At 37.3% G+C, this 20,545-nt stretch overlaps 1 protein-coding gene across 4 annotated transcripts in view; it reads left to right on the forward strand.

The window, feature by feature from the left end:
* The window catches only part of Ctnna2 (catenin alpha 2), a 1,144,480-nt gene that overhangs the window by 1,094,187 nt on the left and 29,748 nt on the right, over window positions 1-20,545 (forward strand). For all 4 annotated transcript variants that reach the window (XM_057766952.1, XM_057766959.1, XM_057766967.1 and 1 more), the window contains 2 exons: window positions 7,763-7,868; window positions 13,349-13,483. In XM_057766952.1, the coding sequence (XP_057622935.1) occupies window positions 7,763-7,868; window positions 13,349-13,483 (241 nt within the window). The remainder of the gene's footprint in view (window positions 1-7,762; window positions 7,869-13,348; window positions 13,484-20,545) is intronic.

The raw sequence follows: 20,545 nt of genomic DNA on the forward strand, positions 1-20,545 counted from the left end.
AAGAGGTGGTACCTGGCTATTCATGAACTCTTTCCTTCATGGAGTATAGAGGACCTGTTGGGTTTCACATTCCTTTGTTTCCTTGGCTCTTTCTTTAAAATCTAATGGGCAAAAGCTGAAGTACCATCCCTTGCACAGCAAATTCATACTTCTTGTGTCATTTTGAGAAAGTGCTGTGTACTAATCTGGTGTTGCCCAACCAAGAGGCATGCAGACATCCTTAGTTCAACCTTAACCGAATAAAAAGGATCAAAATTCTCTTGTAAACATTAACGTAAAGGGAGTAGTAAACTGGGGATGAGGTGGAAATAATCTGGATATAGTCAATTATAAAACACCAAGCAATGAACTAAAATTCATACAATACTTCTAAACTTTGTTCTGCTTTAGTTAAGGAGCTCACTCCCTCATCTCAGAGTGTTGTAATAAGAGCAGCAGGGCTGCATCCCCGGCACCCAGCTGCCCGCATGGCTAGCTTATGCCCCGAAATAATTACACGGAAACTGTATTCTTTTAAACACTGCCTGGTCCATTAGTTCCAGCCTCTTTTTGGCTAGCTCTTACATATTGATCTAACCTATTTCTAATATTCTGTGTAGCACTACGAGCTGGCTTACCAGGAAAGATCTTAACCTGCGTCAGTCTGGAGTGAGAGAATCATGGCGACTCCCTGACTCAGCTTCTTTCTCCCAGCATTCTGTTCTGTTTACTCCACCCACCTAAGGGTTGGCCTATCAAATGGGCCTAGGCAGTTTCTTTATTAATTAACCAATGAAAGCAACAGATTAATACAAGACCCACCTCCATCATTTCCCCTTTTTCTGTTTAAACAAAAAAGAAAGGCTTTTACTTTAACATAGTAAGATTACATATAGCAAAACAGTTATCAAGCAAGAATTACACTTACAATATTTATATCTATTTTATCTTTTATCATAAATAAGGAAAACTATAACTATAACTAACCATTTTTCAACTCCATCAAAGACTCCAGAAGGATATAATATTACCTAAGCAAACAAGAGATCCAAAACTCTAGAAATGACAGAGACATCTCACTGCCTGGACAGTCACCCAAAGTTCTTTTGTACTGTTGGGGCATCCATCTTCAGCCTTCAGGCCCATAGTATCCAGCAGACATTTTCATCAAACAGGAAATTCCAAAGACAGTTAAGTCACTTTTTCTGTGTCCTGCAGAATGTCTCGCAGACTCTTTTATGAGTCAGGAACCCCGAAAAACCATCTCACCTTTAGGCAAGTTCAGCAGTCCTCTTTCTGCGGGTTCTCTGTGTCCAGTTTACACAACAGTCCAGGCAAGAGAAGTTTCTTGCCAAAATGGCTATCAAACTCCTTAAGGAGCTTCTTCAGTGCCCATCTTCCTCTTGAAGTAGATTGGTGCTGCCAGGAGGAGAAGTGTCTCGTTGTCATGAAAAGCCCTAAGTTATTAAAACATTAAATGCCATATTCTGCAGTCTTTGAAAGATATGAAGAATGCCTATCTAGCTGAAATATATCTATGCACATCTAGAAAATCTAACTAACATGACTAAAAGCTTGACAATTATTGATGATTATCCATTAACAACCTATATACATTACATTTTTAAATGAACTATACAATCACAATACCTTAATCAAGATTAGAAATATGAATATACATATAACAAAATTGACCTTCAAATCCACACTAATGCAAATTATTTATATCTATATCATATCCCCCTTTAAATGTAAAAGAACATTTATAAACAATATTTGGGAACATGGGTGCAGTTTTTCTCTCTGTGTCCTTTTTAAGCCCTCTCAGGTTTTATGTGGGAGTTCATTAGAACGTTGGGTGCCACTCTGTTGTAATATGAGCAGCAGGGCTGTGTCCCCGGCACCCAGCCGCCCACATGGCTAGCTTATGCCCCAAAATAATTACACGGAAACTGTATTCTTTTAAACACTGCCTGGCCCATTAGTTCCAGCCTCTTATTGGCTATCTCTTACATATTGATCTAACCCATTTCTAATATTCTGTGTAGCACTACGAGCTGGCTTACCAGGAAAGATCTTAACCTGCGTCAGTCTGGAGTGAGAGAATCATGGCGACTCCCTGACTCAGCTTCTTTCTCCCAGCATTCTGTTTTGTTTACTCCACCCACCTAAGAGTTGGCCTATCAAATGGGCCTAGGCAGTTTCTTTATTAATTAACCAATGAAAACAATAGATTAATACAAGACCTACCTCTATCATCAGAGATTCGAGCTGGCATTTCAATATCATGCTTTCCCCTTCTCTTTTTACACTACAACTGGTCAACAAAGACAACTATCTAACTTGCTTACACCAAATTTTTCCTCTTTTCACTGTACCCTTCAATGCCTGCCTTTTTGTCCATCTGTTTCTGGTTTGTACTTCAATTGCATGACCTAAATAATACACCTATAAGAGTTGAACTCATGACTCTCAGATCCTTCCTGACATCTTAGGATTTACTAGATTCTGTATGTTGTTTTTCTATGCTGCCTATCTGTGCTTTATTTGCTGTGGCAAGCTTGTGTATGTGCGTATGTGTGTGCATATAAGTGTGTGTATGTGTGTGGGGGGGGCATATGTATGTTATGTTGGTGGACATGAAAGGGTATGATTAAGGTGTCAGTTTGCTCCTTCCACTGTATATTTCAGGGTTTGAATTCAGGTCACCTTGCCTGGGGTTCAGACACTTTTATCCACTAAACCATCTTTCTGGTCCTGGGAGAATTTCTTAGAGCATTTTTCTTTTGAAACAGTGGTTCTAGAAGGGCTTTTTATGATTCCACATATTTACAAATACCCTCATTGCATTTCCTTTCTAGAGAGTTACATTTGACATTAGCAAACTAGATGTGTTGAGAAGGCTATAGAAAATAAACCCTTTAAATTTGAATTAACTTTGAATTAGAATTCTGCATACTGAATACTTTGCTCACAATGTACTGACACATTGCTATTGCCCATTAAGACTCACAGGCTTTTTGTAAAATAAATGCAAATTAGTTGGCAAATGGGAGCTCACAGCACTGAAGTAATAGTTTTCCCAGCTTGACTCTCTTTTGGAGTGACCACTTCTTGGGAAAGACTCCAAATATTGGTCTTTATGTACAAATCAGCTGTACTTAAATGAAAGATATTGCAAGATTCTGCATAGTAGAGAAGTAATAGATTTCATTTCTAAGAACACTAACAACATGTTCTAGGTGAGACAATAGAATGATTCTTGCCATTAGGGACACAAGGTTCTCTAAAACATCCTTTCAAGCTTCCCCACTGTAGACTTGACTCTAAGATACAGAAACATCAGGATGTGTGTCCTCATTTGAGATAGGCTACAGTAAACATGAGGCTAACATCACTATTGCATTTGTCTTCCATACTAACTTGGAAGCCTTACCAATTTCCTAGGTCAGTTTTCTTGTATGTTTGTTTTTTGTGGATTTCAGTATTTCTTTTCTGGTTATTTATTTCTTGATTCAGTGCTATGCAGATGGTTATAACTCATTTAGTTTTGTATGCTTTGATAAAGTAGCTTTTAGCTGAATATGGGTGCTTAAATTGTTTTTGATTGCTATATGCAACATAAAGTTTACTATGATAATAATTGTTTAAGAAGACAAATATGACACACTAAGTACACTGGTGTGTATCCTTTATTGGCACTGGTCTATACATTTTCATCTTCCTTAAACGTGTATCCAGTTGCCTGCTAACTCCCTGTCACCTGCTCCCCACAGCCCCTGCAAAACACCAGAAAAATCAGCTTTCTGTCTCTGTGGCATTGGTCACTATAGGTATCACATGAGAGGCATAGTTCACCTGTCTTTTCATCTGACTTCTTTTGTAGCAAATATTCTTTTCAGAGTTCATCCGGGTTGTCACAGCACAAAATTGTATTTTTTTAAGGTTGAATAATATCCCACTGAATTGGATATACTGCATTTGGTTTCTCTACGCATCTGCTAATGGGTATTTAGTCCTTCTTCCTTTGGGTGTTGTGAAAATGTGCTGTTGAGGACACAGAGAAAATATGTCTTTTAGTCCCCGTGTATAGAGGAATTGGGAGAGCCTATGGTATTTTAAAAATTGAGGAATCATCAAATCAGTTTTTGAGGTTCCTGTATTATTTTGCATTCTTATCAGTAATTGACTAGTGTTCTAACTTCTTTATAGCAAATATAGGTATTTTCTGTTTTTTTTGTAGTTATCAATGCAAATAAATTGGAATAACTTTGTAGTTTTGATTTTTATTTCTCTAGTGATCAGTAACATTGTATGTTTGTTTTTTATCTCTTACCCCTTTTAATTGAATACTTTAGTTGCTGTCAGTTTTAATATATTCTGAATATCTATTTCCTATTAGACAATAAGATTCACAGATTTTTTTCTTGTTTTGTAGATTTTGTTTTCAATATTCATTGAAAATATACTTTGATGATAAAATTTTAAACGTAAGGTCAAGTTTAATTTTTCTTCAGTTGGTTCTGCTTTTTTATTATTATTATATTCAAGAAATCTCTGCCAGATCAAATGCCATGAATGCTCACACAGATTGCTTTCCTGTGGTTTTATTGCTGATCAATTTGTAGCTGAATGTTTTGCTGATGGATGGAAAGTTTCCCTAGCAACATTTATTGAAAATACTCTTTGCTTCATTAAGTGGTCTTACCACCCTGTGGAAAACCACTTGTCCATGTGTGTGAGGTCCTATTTCTGAACTTGATTCTGTTCCCTTTGTCTATTTTTCTGCCTTTGAGTCTGGACTATGCTCTTTTGTCTACTGTACATTTTTGTTAAGTTTTAAAATCAGAAACTATGAGGATTTAATTTTTTTTTTCTCTGTCAGGTTGCTTTGGCTACTTGAGAATCCTGGTAAATTTAGGACATTTCATTTTGTTTGGGCAAAATATATTACTGAGATTTTAATATGGATTACTGTGAATCTGGAGATCTCTAAGTCACCTAATTCGTGTTTGTGGGATGACTTTCCATGTGCCATCTGAGTTTCTTCCAGCAATGTTTTATAAAACACTGAACATATCTATCTGAGGTCTCCTCAATTATGTTTACTCTTTATTTATTATTCTTGGTGTCTATTTAGTGGAATTTGTAAAAAATTTCTTTTGTGTCAGAGGATTGGACCCAGAGCCTTATTTATACAGGGCAGACACTAACATATGAGCTATGCCAATCCTGAGTTGCTTCCTCGATTCTATTTTATGATCATTTAGTCTTAATGCCAATAAACGTGATTGCATTTTTGTGTATTCCTGGGTTTCTAGCCCATTTCTTTCTGAGAACAGATATCATTTGGGAGTGTCCCTTAGTCTTTCTCCATGATTGTCAATGCTCGACTCAAAAATGAGTATATGTGTTACCATGAAATATTTGTTTACTTTTATGACCCTTTCTGATCCTCTAACACAGCTTCTAACTATAAGAGTTCAAATTGAACTTCTAGTGTGGACACTGGAGTCGTAAACTTTTGTTTATCATTGTGGTGCCAATGAGTGCATGACCTAGAGTCACTTGTGGAATAAAAACTAATCATACTGGGTTTTCACTGTGGCCACAGACAAGCATCTGGGCCTCAAGGAAATGCAATGTCTCTAAAGATATTCCTTACTAACTTAGAACATTTTCATAAGTTTTTAAAATTTATCTTTTAAGGTTTATTAGGAGACATATTTTGAGATCCTTTGGAATTATATAAGTATATAAATACGTATGTGTGTATGTATGTATATGTATTTGTGTTTATAATATGTATAGCTATGTGAGTTTATATGCATCACAAACACATGCAAGTGTCCACAGAGGCCAGAAGAGAGCATAAGATCCCTTGGAACTGGAGTTAAGGCATACTCCACTTCAAAATACTTGAAGTAAACAAACACACAATTTTTGGCAACAAAAAATAAAGCAACCACTAAGCTTTTAATGGTGCTTCTTAGATAAAGGCAAAGGCTAACAGGTATCATGTCAGAGTAAAGCTTAGAAGAGATTTTCTACAGTCTGAAAGTTACAGAGAAATACATAACATGTTAACATTTTTAAGTGATGACATTTTTTGTTTGTTTAAGCTGTCCTTTAAATAATCATGGAAGAAATACAACAAAAGGAAGGAAGCTACTTAGAGATGATAATTAAAAACACTGTTGGAACAAGAGCCAGACTGTCACAGAATCTTTACCTCATCCACATTATACAAAATTCACATGTGGAATCCCATCTTGTTTGCACTTGAAAAATCTTAATGGCTAGTGAAAAGTGAATGTATTCTCTGGAAGACTTAGGTTGGCTAGGTTTCTCTGGCATGTGTGCCTCAATAGTAATAGGAACTTCTCTTTTATTTCCAGATATTAATATAGAAAAACAAATTCCCAAATGAGAACTGGGGTGAAGCAATGCAATACATACTTCATTAACATTTATCTGATGGAATCTATTTTAAGTCTCAAATTTTGTAATACTACATAACAATCGTGGTCATTGCCCTCTTCTTAGAACTATATGTTGTCTAAATAAGTTGCTTCTGAACGGCTTTTCTCTGGGTCTCACCACATTTATAACACAGGAAGGCAATTTTGGTGCCTTCAAAATGCACTGAATTTTAGATATGAGTAATAAAGGATAATAGAAAATCTAATTTAAAAACTAAGGAAATTTAATCTGCTAAAAACTAAGCATAAGCATGTTCAATCTATTCTTTATTTACCTCCCAAGAAAGTAAAAATTTATATGCTATATTATTTAAAGGTTCATGGTACAATAACATTTTCCCTCCTTTTAAATCAGCATTTAAAATTAGACCTAATTGAAAACTCTATGTGAACATTTTGGGATGCTGCAAGCATTAGGAGCATTTGCAATCATAATGTTTAGTGTAATTGTTCACATATCAGTTACCAGAAACACAAAATACATGATATTGGGAACTTTGCAATTCCTGAAGTTCTGGTCAAATATTTCTAAATTATGATTAAGAGGGAAGTGCTTCACAAGGTGCCATACTGACTTGAGCTAAATAAAATGAAGGTGCTGGGCATTGTATGGATGACTATGCATCTGTACTTAGTTGGTTTAGACTATTTCTGTTTTAGAATTCATCTCTAACCACTTGTGTGGATTAGTGTGATGCTTGCTGCTACCTGATAACTTGGCGGAATCTGGTTTCACCTTGGAAATAAAGGGCTGTGTAGGTTAAGGATTGCTTTTCTGGAGATGTCTGTGCGGGGGTTACTTTGATTTTGTTAATTGATATGGGAAGAACCACCTTAATCCCATGAGGGCCCATTCCCTGGGCATAGGATTCTGGTAAATGCAGAAAGTGTGCTGAGCCCCAGCATGCAACTATCATTTCCTGTTTCCTGGCTATGAATGTGATGTGACCAATTGCTGCATATACACACAGCGAGGTGTTGTGTATTATAGCTTCTGGCATGTGAAAACCATTAAGTACTGAAGTCCCCTCCTCCTGTGATGACCATCTTAACGGAGGAATATTGAAAGATAGTAGAAAGATAAATGTGAATGTGTATATGAAATTAGTAGACCCCCCCATACACAAGGAAACATGGTAAGAATATCAACCTGGAGGTTGGACTGAGTCGAAACACTGAAATTTTCAGTAACAGGGCCAGAACTCACTAAATACAGAACTAGCATCTTGGACTAAGAATGTAGGAGGTTTGTGTGTTGCCAGCTATTGAGTTGAATTCTAATTATGTTATATATTTTTCAGAGGCAAAGGCCCATTGAAAAATACGTCTGATGTCATTAATGCTGCCAAGAAGATTGCAGAAGCAGGCTCTCGAATGGACAAATTAGCCCGCGCTGTGGCTGATCAGGTAATACAAAAGAAAGAGTGGGAATTAATTAGTACCAGCGTTCTGGGACCAGTTTTATGCACCCGATGAAATATGCATTTGGAGATAGTTCCTAATATTTTGTAAATTGGCTCTCTACTGAGGCTGAGCTCATGGCAAAGTATCTTTAACTCAGTAGATGCATCAAATGCTTAAGAGTGGCATGTTAAACCAGCCTTCCCCACTCAGAAAACCAATTATATATCACAGTAAGGGAGCAAAACAAGATAAGGCAGAAATCCCAGGACCATATGCTCAGAGATGGCACTGCCCAGTGGTCTGGACCCTCCCATGCCAGACATACCCAGAAGTGGTGGTGCATGTCTTCAATCCCAGCACTCCGGTGGCAGAGCAGGCAGATCTCTGTAAATTCAAGGCCAGTCTAGTCTACAGAGCAAGTTCCAGGATAGGCTCCAAAGCTACAGAGAAACCCTGATTTGGAAAAAAAAAAAAAGAAAAAAAAAAAAAACCAAAAAAAAACAAAAACAAAAAAGACCAACAAAGTAAAAAACAAAAAGAAAAGAAAGAAAATGCTAGATAAGTTTTCCTACAGGCCAATTTCATGGGGATGTTTCCTCAGTGGAAGTTCTCTCTTTTCAAATGACTTTAGCTTGTGGCAAGCTGACAAAAGAGTTAACCATGTGATAGTAAGAAAGCATGACTCCCATTAGTAAACACTGATCTTACTATAATACCCTGTAATTCAGAATAAGTTATGCTCTGTTATAAAATCGACTAATTCTTATAACCAAGGACAATCTAGATTTCATACATATACTTTTACACAGAGTCAAATAAATCTCAGAGAAATGAAACCTCAAAGCCTCACATGTGTGTTCACAGGATGCCTAGTTGGAGTCTTCTCTGTTTCACATAGACTATTTGATTATATTTCAGCAATTTCCATTTAGACTGGCTTGAACTAGAATTTCAGAACCCATCTCTTTGTCTTGCTGCTGCTAGAACATTCCTTGTAAGGGTACATTAGACAGTGGACATTGCCAGATAACTGATTATCTCTTCAAACTGCAGTTAAGAAGAGTCAACAGTCTGAACTACTTCAAAGCGAATATACTCTAAAATACAAAATGAGGATCTGAAATAAAAATGATGTGTACTCTCAATACATAGAAACTCCATAATGAATATGAATGTGTTTCAGGAGGTAGTACCTTTTGAAGACCTTGAAAAACAGAAGGCTGGCTTCTCTGTATATATTCCAAGTCTCCTGATTGTTCAGTTGCAGCTCCCCAGTAAAAAAAAAAAAAAAAAAAAAAGTCTCTTATTTTTTAACATTAGGTTGTTCTTCTATTTACTTTCTTTCCAACATCCCAGGTTTAACGTCAAAATACCTAATAAATACACTGACCTTGTGAAATTTTACCACTCCAACCAGAAGATTCAACAACTAATATAGAACATACAGTAAAAACTAAACATTTCCCATTGTATTTATACATGATGGGTAACTTAATGGGATGTTTCTGAGAAACTTACTGGTTTGGAAATTTCATTATTACCATAATTTCAGATTATTTTCCTTGTTACCCAAATAAACATTGCTATCATTTGTAGTAATTGAAAACTAAACCTTTGCTGTTACTGATGTCAGCATTACATCAACTGTCAAGCTTCAGTGTATTAGGCTGAACTTCTTTTTAGAAACTCTCATAAATATTTTAGAGAGCTCACACAAGAGAAAAGGAAAACAGAGGACCTACCTGGGCTTAATCTGAGAATGTTGGTGGGCATTGGGATGTGTGGAGCCACAAGAAATGTTGGAGTGACTATAAAAGTTCTCTTCTCATACAGGATTTTATTTTTTTTTTCTGGGAGTAAAAATTGAATGGAATTTGAATGGCTTTTTCATTACACACTCAGTATCCATGTTTGAAAGTATTTCTCATGCTCATTCAGTCCCATTCCAGCTGGCTTTGGTGAGCTCCCATTAGTTCAGGCACACTGTCTCAGAGGGTGGATCATCCCCTTGTGGTCCTGATTTCCTTGGTCAAATTCTCCCTCCTTCTGCTCTTCAACTGGACCTTGGGAGCTCAGTCCAGTACTCCAGTGTGGGACTTTGTCTCTATATCCATCTGTCGCTGGATGAAAGTTCTATGGTGATGTTCAAGATAGCCATCAGTCTGATTACGGGACAAGGCTAGTTCAGGTACCCTCTCCTTCACTACCCAGGGTCCCAGCTGGGGACATCCCTGTGGACGTCTGGGCCCCTCTCTAGGGTCAAGCCTCTTGTCAACCCCGTAATGCCTCCTTTAATTAAGATATCTTCTTTCCTGCTCTCACATCTGTTCTTCCTCCATTTTAACCATCCCACTCCCCCAAGCTCTCCCCAACCCTCCCCTTCTCCCTGTGCTGTCTCCCTCTCCCCTTCCCCCACCCCACCCATACCCCCAAACTGAACCCTCTGAAGGTGGATGACAATTGTGGCCGACTGAGAAGACAGTGATAATGGCACTGGGATTTGTCTCTATGGCATGTACTGGCTTTTGGGGATCCTAGTCTATTTGGATGCATACCTTTCTAGGCCTGGATGGGGAGGGGAGGGCCTTGGACTTCCCACAGGGCAGGGTATCCTGCCCTCTCTTAGGACTGGAGGGGCAGGGTAGGAGGGTAAGTGGGGCAGCAGGAGGGAAGCAGGTAGAGAGGAGGAAGTAGAAATTTTGATTCTTAGTATTAATAAAGTAATAAAAAAAAGAAAGTATTTCTCAGTATATTTAGGTGGGTTAAGTTCCATAGTCCCAGTTTTAATTTCTATTTTATTTTTACTGTTTAGGATCTTAATTGGCAATGTAATTTTGAGGCATTTTTCCAAAACAGTTTTGATAGGTAGTAAACACGATATGAATACACACACACTCTTACATACACATGCTTGCATGGATATCCCACACACATAAGAGAGGGGGCAGAGACGGAGAGAGACAGATAGCAAGAGACAGAGAGAGAATTCTAAATTTATTTTTAGATCTTGAGATAGAACATTTGAGTGCTATTAACACTGATTTTTTATAGTAAATGAAGAGTAATCCCATGTCTTTTGGGTATGTTTATAGTCATTATCTATGAAATATCTGGAATTTTGTTAAAGTTTTATCCACACAGTGTGTTTCTTTTTCAAATCCTAAATCCCCTTTTCAGGTATAGAGGGTATTCTGAATTTCTATTGTTCTGTCATTACCTTTAAAAAGGTCATAAAACAAACCATCTATGTTTTTACTAGCTAAGTTTAAATAATGAACAGAATATTAGCAAGGACCGGATTGGTTGCTTTCACTTTGCCTGAAAATATTTTTATGAAGATTTGAGATATGCATGCAATATAAATGCTTTATGGGCCACTGCATTTTTAATTACTGTTCCACTGAGATAGAACTCTAGGTTTAATTTGCTGTAAGGTATTTATATTGAAACCATTGTCAGCCCTCCGGGGAGATATCATTTTAAAGTTAATTTATTCCAGTATATGGGTCTCGGGAGTAGGATAAATATTACAGTATTAAGTACTTGAAGAAAACTAAAAACAGTCTCAGTGGGATGCTTTCTTGATAAATACATTTAGTGAAAAATATCACAACAGTAGGTGTTATGTATAAAAAATGTTTTTATTTATTTTTTACTAAATAAGTGGTTACATCATATAAATGGTTCCATGATGTTGTTGAAAGAATTCCCTTCCTGTTGCTTATAGAAAACTCAGATCAGTCTTTCTCCCACACTCTTATGCTGTGTTGTTTTTTTACAGGATTAAACCTTGTGCATGCACACACACACATGAGAGAGAGAGAGAGACAGAGACAGAGACAGAGAGAGACAGGGAAAGGATTCTAAATTTATTTCTAGATTAGGAGATAGAGCATTTGAGTGCTATTTACAATGATTTTTGTAGTAAACAGAGTAACTGAATGCTCTACCATTGAATTACATTATAGCCCCATATTCTTATGTTAAGTAAGTTGCTTTAAGTTCAGTTCTTGGTTCTAATATTATGCATGCATGAATACACACATATATCCAATATTATATATATAATTAATATGAAATACAAATACTAAATATATTTGTATATTTATATGTAGGTATATAAATTTACAAATACAAAATTTAACCAGAACAATGACCTGGAATCATCTCAAGCTAAACATTTAATAGCAAAATAAATAATTTATTTACTCAGTAGCCATTGACATAGAAGGTCAAAAAACATTTTAGAAAGATATTGGAGATATTTACAGAAATGGATAGCTCAGCTGTGTGTGCACTTGATGCGTATCTATCTACTTACATTACACTGCAAGTTAATCTTGCAAGGGAACTGTCTTTAGTTGAAGGACTCTGTTGCTATACTTAAGGGGTATTTTACTTAGTTTTAAATGTAGCCTATCAGATCCTCCTCTTATGGGGACCAGAGTCCATTTGAGAGTTCTCTTGTTACGGAAGTTTAGTATGCTGCTAAAATTTTTGGTAAATAGGGAAAATCCATAAAATGCATAGACCTAGTAAATTGGGGCACACCCTAGAAAATGAAAAGAAAAAAAATAGGTCCTCTGATTAACTACTTGAGTTGAAATCTCCCCCTCCACAGCTAACCCCATGCTTTGGAACAAATTGTCACAAGTATTGCATTTCCGGTATTCATTAGTTTTTCATCTCTGTGTCTTCATGCTGAAAAAGTAGAAGAAAACTAGATACAAACAAACCAAAAAGCTGTAAAATAGTAGTTTTCTTGTAGTTAACAACATAACCTCAAGTAATACAGGTATCCTAATAAGACTTTGTAAATCATTCTTAATAGGCCCTCTGTTTCTTTTTTATTTTAAAAGAGTAATTTGGTATATAAAATTCTTTTGCATACATGAGTCTAATGCCATTTGATGATATACCCCCTTTTCCTAACCTTTTGTATCATTTTTTGTGTGTGTCCCTCCAAACTCATCTTGTCAAATTCACATCCTCTTCATTTAGTTAGTTCTCATAGTTTATTGTTATTACATGTGTGTTCATATATATCAAATCACATATTTAGTGTTGCCCATGTGCACATGGGTATAGATTGACATTTACAGCATGGGTAGCTACCAGGAACTTGTCATTCAAGAAATCTGACTCCCTTTCTTTTCACAGCCTTGGCCTTTCTGTAGCTCTTCAGCTAAGGGTAGAAAGGAACTTGTGAGCCCACCCTCAACTCGTGCTGGAATGTTAACTCATGTGGCATTGTGCAGTTCTTATGCAAGCAACTGTTGAAGCTGAGAGTTCATGGGTAAAATCTTATCAAAGTGGAGCTAACCACTCGAAACGGTTGACTGTGGCATTTCTCCAGTGCATCACGAAAAAGCAGAGTTAAATGAATGTAATTAAGTATGTGACACCAAAGGCTTTTAAACGGTAAGTGTTAGAAACTAAAGAGCACTTACTAATTGATACCACTTTTTTTTTTGTTTTTATAGTGTCCTGATTCAGCATGTAAGCAGGATTTATTAGCCTACCTTCAACGGATTGCCTTGTATTGCCATCAGCTTAACATCTGCAGCAAAGTGAAGGCAGAGGTTCAGAATCTGGGAGGAGAGCTCATTGTGTCAGGGGTAAGCTGGGATTCACAATGTCAAGTTCCCACTGCTGTACTTCCAAGGCAAGCGTTCTTGGCAACAGTACTGCTAAAAAACACCAAATGACAGTGATTCACAGCTTAAAAAAATGTTATCACCATTATTCCAGACCTTACAATAGCTCACAAAGAGCAATTTGATTTTCCAATTACCCCATGTTTATACTAGCCTTGTAAAATCTCCATTCTTCACAAGAAAACTAATTTCATAGTCTGGAAACTCATTGCCAAGCTGTGACTATTCTAATTATTGGGGGGCTTTTGAATATTTACTCATTGTGAGTCAGCTTCCCCTTTGTTAGTGCTGGTAATTTTCATTCTCTGCTCAGGAGCCAGTCTCTCTAAATCTGGACTATGTTCCCATGTTAGAGACGAATGAGATATTTATCAGGTTCCAATGCATACTAGGTTATCAGTAACCCTTGACAGTCAATTGTTTTGTTTTAATAAATATTGATGTGCTGTTGCCAAAACCCTACATAGTTATCAGACACTGTTATATATTCTTTGGTAGATCACTCTAATATTTCCCTTTTCAAAGAATATTATTTTCTAAACCATTTCCATCAAAGTACTGGAACAAAAAAGTTCAAGGAACTTTCAGAAGAATCAAGGTTTCTTGGCAAGATTTCCAAATGTTTGTGTTGAGGTTCTTCACCTTGGCTTCTTCTCCTCCCGCATCCCCCTTCTCTCAACACAGGGTGTCACTTATAATGATTTCCATGTTCCAAAGTGTGGCCATGCCACCTTTAGTTCTTTTCCCAGCTACCCATGATGCAGCCACTGTACCTGCGGATTAAGCAGGAACAAAAACCCTATCAGCATGATGAATGTGAGCAAATATTCAGTCCCTTCTGAAATCATTTCTGTTGTCTTGGAGAGTCAACACTACAGTTTGGTCAATCTCTGTGGATAAGTATCCACCATCTTCAAGGCAAGTGTTTCTGTTCCTGTGTGGCTTGCCTTGCTGAAAACATAGCTGGGGAAAGAGCTGGTCTGGTTGGCATGGAGGTCCCATCTCGAAAGTCCGTTCCATGCACTCGTACCTTAGAGCTCAGTCAGTTGGCTATTTTGTGCCTCTTCCCAAAGCACAGTCACCTCTTTGCATTTCCAAAATGGTCCTGCTTCAACATTCTTCCACAACCAAGAACTGTCTTGCAGTGTGTCCTTCTGTCTATCTGGTGGTGATCAATTCTCTCTTGCCAAAGAAGTGATCAGAACATTGCATCTCCCTTGCTTCCTTTCTGATCTTTAGCCTTGATGGTACAGTTTTCCATACCACTCTGCTTTCGTACCCATTTGTTCATAGCACCTGTGAAACCAAGTGCTTTCTGTTCAGCTTGCCTCATGTGCTTCCATTTGTGACTTTTCAAATCTTAGGATTGACATGGATGCTCAGTGTATCCTTGTGGATCTCCAATTCCATCACTCTCACCTGAGCAAATATTTTCCCTAGCAGAGCTGCTGTCCATCAACTTCTCAGCCTCCATTGTCTGTCACTGCCTCCAGAGCTTCATTTCCATTGTCCTATTGTCATGTAGATGTAGTCCAAACCATCATGGCTTTGAATCACTGGCACTGTTGGCATTTGCAGAGGTGTTTGAGATGAAGAACACCGTCAAGAAGCCTGTTTCCTTCCTCGAGTCTTACTGACAAAGTTCATAGATCTTTGCATGGGAGAAGGCTTCTCTAGAGGAATGCTATGTAACTGTATGATAATCCAGAGTCAAGTGCATTATGAACATTGGCTGTCATACTGCTCAGTTATGTTCCTACTTGGACTACCTCATGGCTTTTGTTTCCAAGCTTGACTGCTGTGTGGTGCCACATCTGCATCTGTAGCCTGCTGTCTTTCCCACTTCTGCTTTCACATGAGTCTTCATCCTTTTCACTGATAGCCAAAATGGAAAAAAGCTTAAAAAGCAGCAAACATACTGTGCAAAATAGCCACAAATGACTGCCTTCAAAGTCCAGAAAGTCAAGGATTTGAGACCCCGTACACACAAATTTTCAATTATTTTGCCAAGAAAATTGCACCAGTGTTGTGGGACATGTTTGCCTTGTTCTCCGTTGGGATAAAATTGCTTCAGGTTTTAGGAGAGGTCACTGATTCGCATATAATAAAAAAGGAGATTATTTTGTCCTTTTGCTTATATTCCCCATATCCATGGAGTTTTTCCTTTAAATATATGAAAACTTCGAGAAAGTCAACATCTCTGCCAAGTAAATAGAGATTTGGATAGGTTATCTGTAGTCTGCAAGAGAAATTGAGTTTGAGAAGACAAGTCATGTTTTATGCTGCCGTGGTGAACACATATTAAAATAAAGTACACATGTATGTACTATGTCAGCATATTGATGTTTTGTGTGATTCTATGTGGATTAGTTGGAATTAGCCTGTTTTACTGTGTCTGCTTTTGAATTGAAATGGTGGAGAAGGAAAACTCAACTAATTATGGGAAGGAATGGGCATAAAAAGCTCTTTCTGAGTCATGACAGAAATTACAGAAATGAAGCAGTCCAAGATGAACATCTTTGGGGATTCATCCTCACATCTGTCTGAAAAGCTCTCAGTCTCTGCTGGAAATCTATTTTCTATGTTGGCTTACACAATTCTGAACAGCCCAATAGTGCAGTTCTTATTAAATTTCAGGGTAGTTGATACATTTGTGTTCCGATAGGTTCAATTTAGCTATAAATATAATAAAACAATGCACAATTTTTAAAGTCAAAAGAATGCTATAAATATTGGGTCAAAAATAGATTTTAGACATTACCCAGTTTGAGTATGAGCTAGCCTAACTTAACTTACTGTTATTTGAAGTTTTAAGTCTGTTTTGGGTGGAAAAAAAATAAAAGGGAAGAAGAGGAATAAAGCAAGGAGTAAAAAGGAGCAGGGGAGAAACATTACCACAATGTACTAAACTAATTTAGTATAATAGTCTGTTAGATATGACAGCAATGTATCATTGTGGGAGGCAACTATATTTTTGTCTTTTTTAAAGTGTCTGTGTGTGTAGTGGTATGTGTCTGCTAGGTGTTGTGCAGGTGTGCAAGTGAGTAATAGTACACATGTGTGAACACACGTGTGGAAAGAGGCCAACACTGGCTGTCTTTCCTCAGTCACTCTCCACCTTTATTTTTTGAGAAAGCTTCTTTCAAGAAAACCGAAACTCATTGATTTGACTAAGCTGGGTGGCCCAGAAATGAGTTTCAGAGACTTACTTGTCTCTGTGTCCTCCAGTCTACGTCACAGGCACAAACCACAATGTTTGGCTTTACACATGGTGTTGGAGATAGACCTGGAGTCTTTATGCTTGTAAGGGAGTCACTTCACCAACTGTACCAACTCTTCAGAGCTCTGAGCCAAAGTTTTTAAAAAATGTAAATGTTACTTTGATTATTTCTTTCAATGGAAAATAGATTCTTCTCTTTTATAATACAGCCCAACCAGGGTTCCCCATCCCTCCACTCCTCCTGGCTCCCTCTGTTTCCTCTCGTCCTCAGATAAACTCTCTCTCTGTTTCCTCTTCAGAAAACAGTAGGCCTCTAAGATACGACAGTCAAACAGAACAAAATAAGATAGAATAATACAAGGTGAAGGCCTTCCAATCAGTGGTGAACAAGGCAACCCAATAGGAGCAAAAGCGTCTCAAGAACAGGCAAAAGAGTTAGAGACACATCTACTCTTATGAGTATCACAAAAATATCAAACTAACTGCCTTAACATTTACAAAGAGAATCTGGTATAGACCCATGCAGGCTTGCCATTTCAGTCCCGTGTGAACCCTGCTTAGTTCATTGAGTGGACCATGTTATAATAAAGTACTTATCTGGATTAAGAAATGGTTTATATTTTATATATACATGTGAATGCTTGCATATTTGTCTGCATACCTGTCTATGGAGGCTAAAGGACAGTTTCAGATCTGCTAGGAATGGAGTTGCTATTGTGACCCACCATGTGGGTGAACTTAACCCAAGTGCTCTGAACTGTTGAGCCTCTTTTTCTTCCTTCCTTCCTTCCTTCCTTCCTTCCTTCCTTCCTTCCTTCCTTCCTTCCTTCCTTCCTTCCTTCCTTCCTTCTCTCTCTCTCTCTTTATTGTCTGTCTGTCTGTCTGTCTGTACTTATCTCTCTATATATTTATCTTTCTCTTTCTAGTAAGTACCCCACTTAGTCCACCTTGTACTGCACATAAATGCATGGGTGTGGGGCCATTCACTGGATTGTAGTTAACCTACCAGAACTCCCCTAAAGAAGACAAATCCTCCCTTCCTCAGAAGGGACTATATATCAATAGCTACTTAGCCTTCTAGGCTGGAACTGTTGTGATTGACTTTCTCTTGTGTATGGCTTGTGCAGGCAGTCACAATGCAGTGGTCCCACTGTGTCATAAGACACAGTGTCACTCCCAAGATGTTCTCTGATCCTTGGGAGAAGGTGGTGACATCCATGTCTCATTTGTGGCTGAGCACTCCATGGATATTTTTTCTTGGCTCTTTGATCAGTTGTGAGATTCTGTGTTAACCACAGTCCACTGCACAAAGGAAACTTCTCTGATGACATCTGAGAGCTACACTCAGTATACTGAATAAGGAAACAATGAAAAGTTATTCGTTACTGTGTATGGTATAGTGGTGCCTGTATGTGCTATAGCAATGGCATGGAAGTGAGAGGTCAATTTTGTGGCATCAGTTCCCTTCTTCAACCTGTAAGTGGGTTCTGGGGATCGAACTCAGTTCATTGGACTTGTGTGGTGAGCATGTTTACCAGCTGACTATCTCACTGGCCCAGTTGAAAGTCATTCTTGTCGTGCATATTTTACCTTATACATTTAGCAAATTCAGATACAAGATGAAGGTGAATATTCACAGTGAGTGATGAATAATGTTCTTATAAAATACTTTAAATTTCAAATCCATCCTGACTATAGCATTTAAGTAATGATACACATTTATATGTACCAAAAAAACACATATACTTCATATTTCCCTTTTCTTCCCTCAGTATGCAAGAGGCCAATGGCTGGTATATATAATCTAATATAAAGAAACTTATAAAAAAGAAAATGTATAATGTCATATAAATACATTCATAATACATATATAAATATGTATGTACAATCAGGGCAACATTTTATTTGAGCAAGTCTGCATTTTGTAGTATTTTGTAACAGAATGAAATAGTCTGTGGAACAACCATTACATCCAACTGTGCAGACTTACACATTAAGCATCTCCTATTTTGGAGTTTTTAAAATATCTTCTGATTCTAGCTATAGTCGATTCTTGATTATCTCCAGTGATCAAATCATAGCAGTAATGGGGGGGGACCTAAATTGCTAGCTATTTCCACCTGGAATTAAAGCACATTTGTATGCTTATATTCGTTTAAGAAATTCATGGCAAATTCAGAAGAATTTTATTCTGATCTTCTAACCAGTAGGTCATTAAGTATTCAAGTTTAAAGACCTACCTTCCTTGATCTACAAACTGTGTCATGTCTATATTTATAGAGAGTACGATAGCATAAGTTCCAGATAATAAATCTATATTGGGTAGCATGTACTGTGCAGCAGGAAGAAAATAAAATAGGCATTTATCAACTACAAAATGGAAATAATTCTTAGTACACATTTTGTTGGGACTATAAGCTGTCACAAGATGTAAACTTTTTCCCTAAAGCCTCACCTCCGATCTGTTAGGATGGCAAAACTTCAGTGTGTACTTACATTCTGATTTTTCCATTCTGTTTTGTACTTGTATTCATACCAGTGCATTTAAGTTATTGATTTTTTTCACAAATTGTCTAGGACAAAAATGACTGTTACTTTTTTTTTCAGTAAAAATCATTCTCTCTAGGGCATAAACATGACATATAACCTGATCAAACTTATACTTTTGAAAAACAAGGGAATCAAAATTTTAAAAATTCTCCTTAGGTGTTGGGTGTTATAGGGATCTGGGGTGTTGTTTACCTTGGCATAGTGACAGTCTAAATTGAAGCAGCCCTTTGCTATAAAGATGATGGGACACTGATCTACTCTACACGACAAGGCTCTTCAGTTATATACTCTGTGACTGGAGTTCTTAGGTTACCAATAGGCTTTATTTGTTTTCATTTGTTTCTCTGTTGCTGTAATAAAATATAACCGAAAGTAACATAAGGGAGAGAGTCTAATGTTGAGGAAGGCATAGCAGTAGGAAGTAAGAAGGAAGAATAGGAAATGGGGTGGGGTGACAAACCCTCAAAGCTCCCACCAGTAAGTAAGGTAATAATTCTAACAACTTTCTACCTTCTAAAGGTTCCATAAATTCTCAATACATTGCTTCCAACTGTGGACAAAGCATCCAAATACTATTAGAGATTTTTTTTTTTCATTCAAACTACTGTACTGCTTATTGAAAGAAATTGCTCATGGATAGAGTGAAACCAGTGGCAGTGATATTAATGAATTATTTTATACATACAAAAGCCTATGTTTTAATGCACTCACTTGAAAAGAAGACACTCTCTATGAGAAAGCCAGAACATGAGACAAATAACATGCTTATGATTGAGCTATATTTGATTTCACCAGATTCATTTGGTGGCATTACCTAAACATGCATAGGACTGACTAATTATTTTTAGTTTACTTTGAGGACTGTATTAGTTTAATTTTCTGTTAGTGGAATGAAATACCATGGCAAAGAGCAGTTTAAGGTTAAAAAGATTTAATACAACACAGATCAAGAATACAGACCATCATGTTGGGAAAATCAAGGCAATGGGAGATTGAATAAGTTGATCACAGTGTACTCAATACTAGGAAAGCAGTGAGGACAAATGGTGATTTTGTTCACTTTTTCCAATTATGCCATACTGGATGCCCTGCCCTGGAAATGGTCCCATATGTAGTTAAAATGGGTCTTGCTATGTCATTTAACAAATATCGAGGAAATCCGCCAGTGACATGACCAGAGGTCCAACTCCCACGTTATTCTTGATCCTATCAAGTTGACGATTAAAAGCAATTATTACAAAGACCTTGTTGTT

Source organism: Chionomys nivalis, chromosome 1 (genome assembly GCF_950005125.1).
Source record: "Chionomys nivalis chromosome 1, mChiNiv1.1, whole genome shotgun sequence".
NCBI classification, from domain to species: Eukaryota; Metazoa; Chordata; class Mammalia; order Rodentia; family Cricetidae; genus Chionomys; species Chionomys nivalis.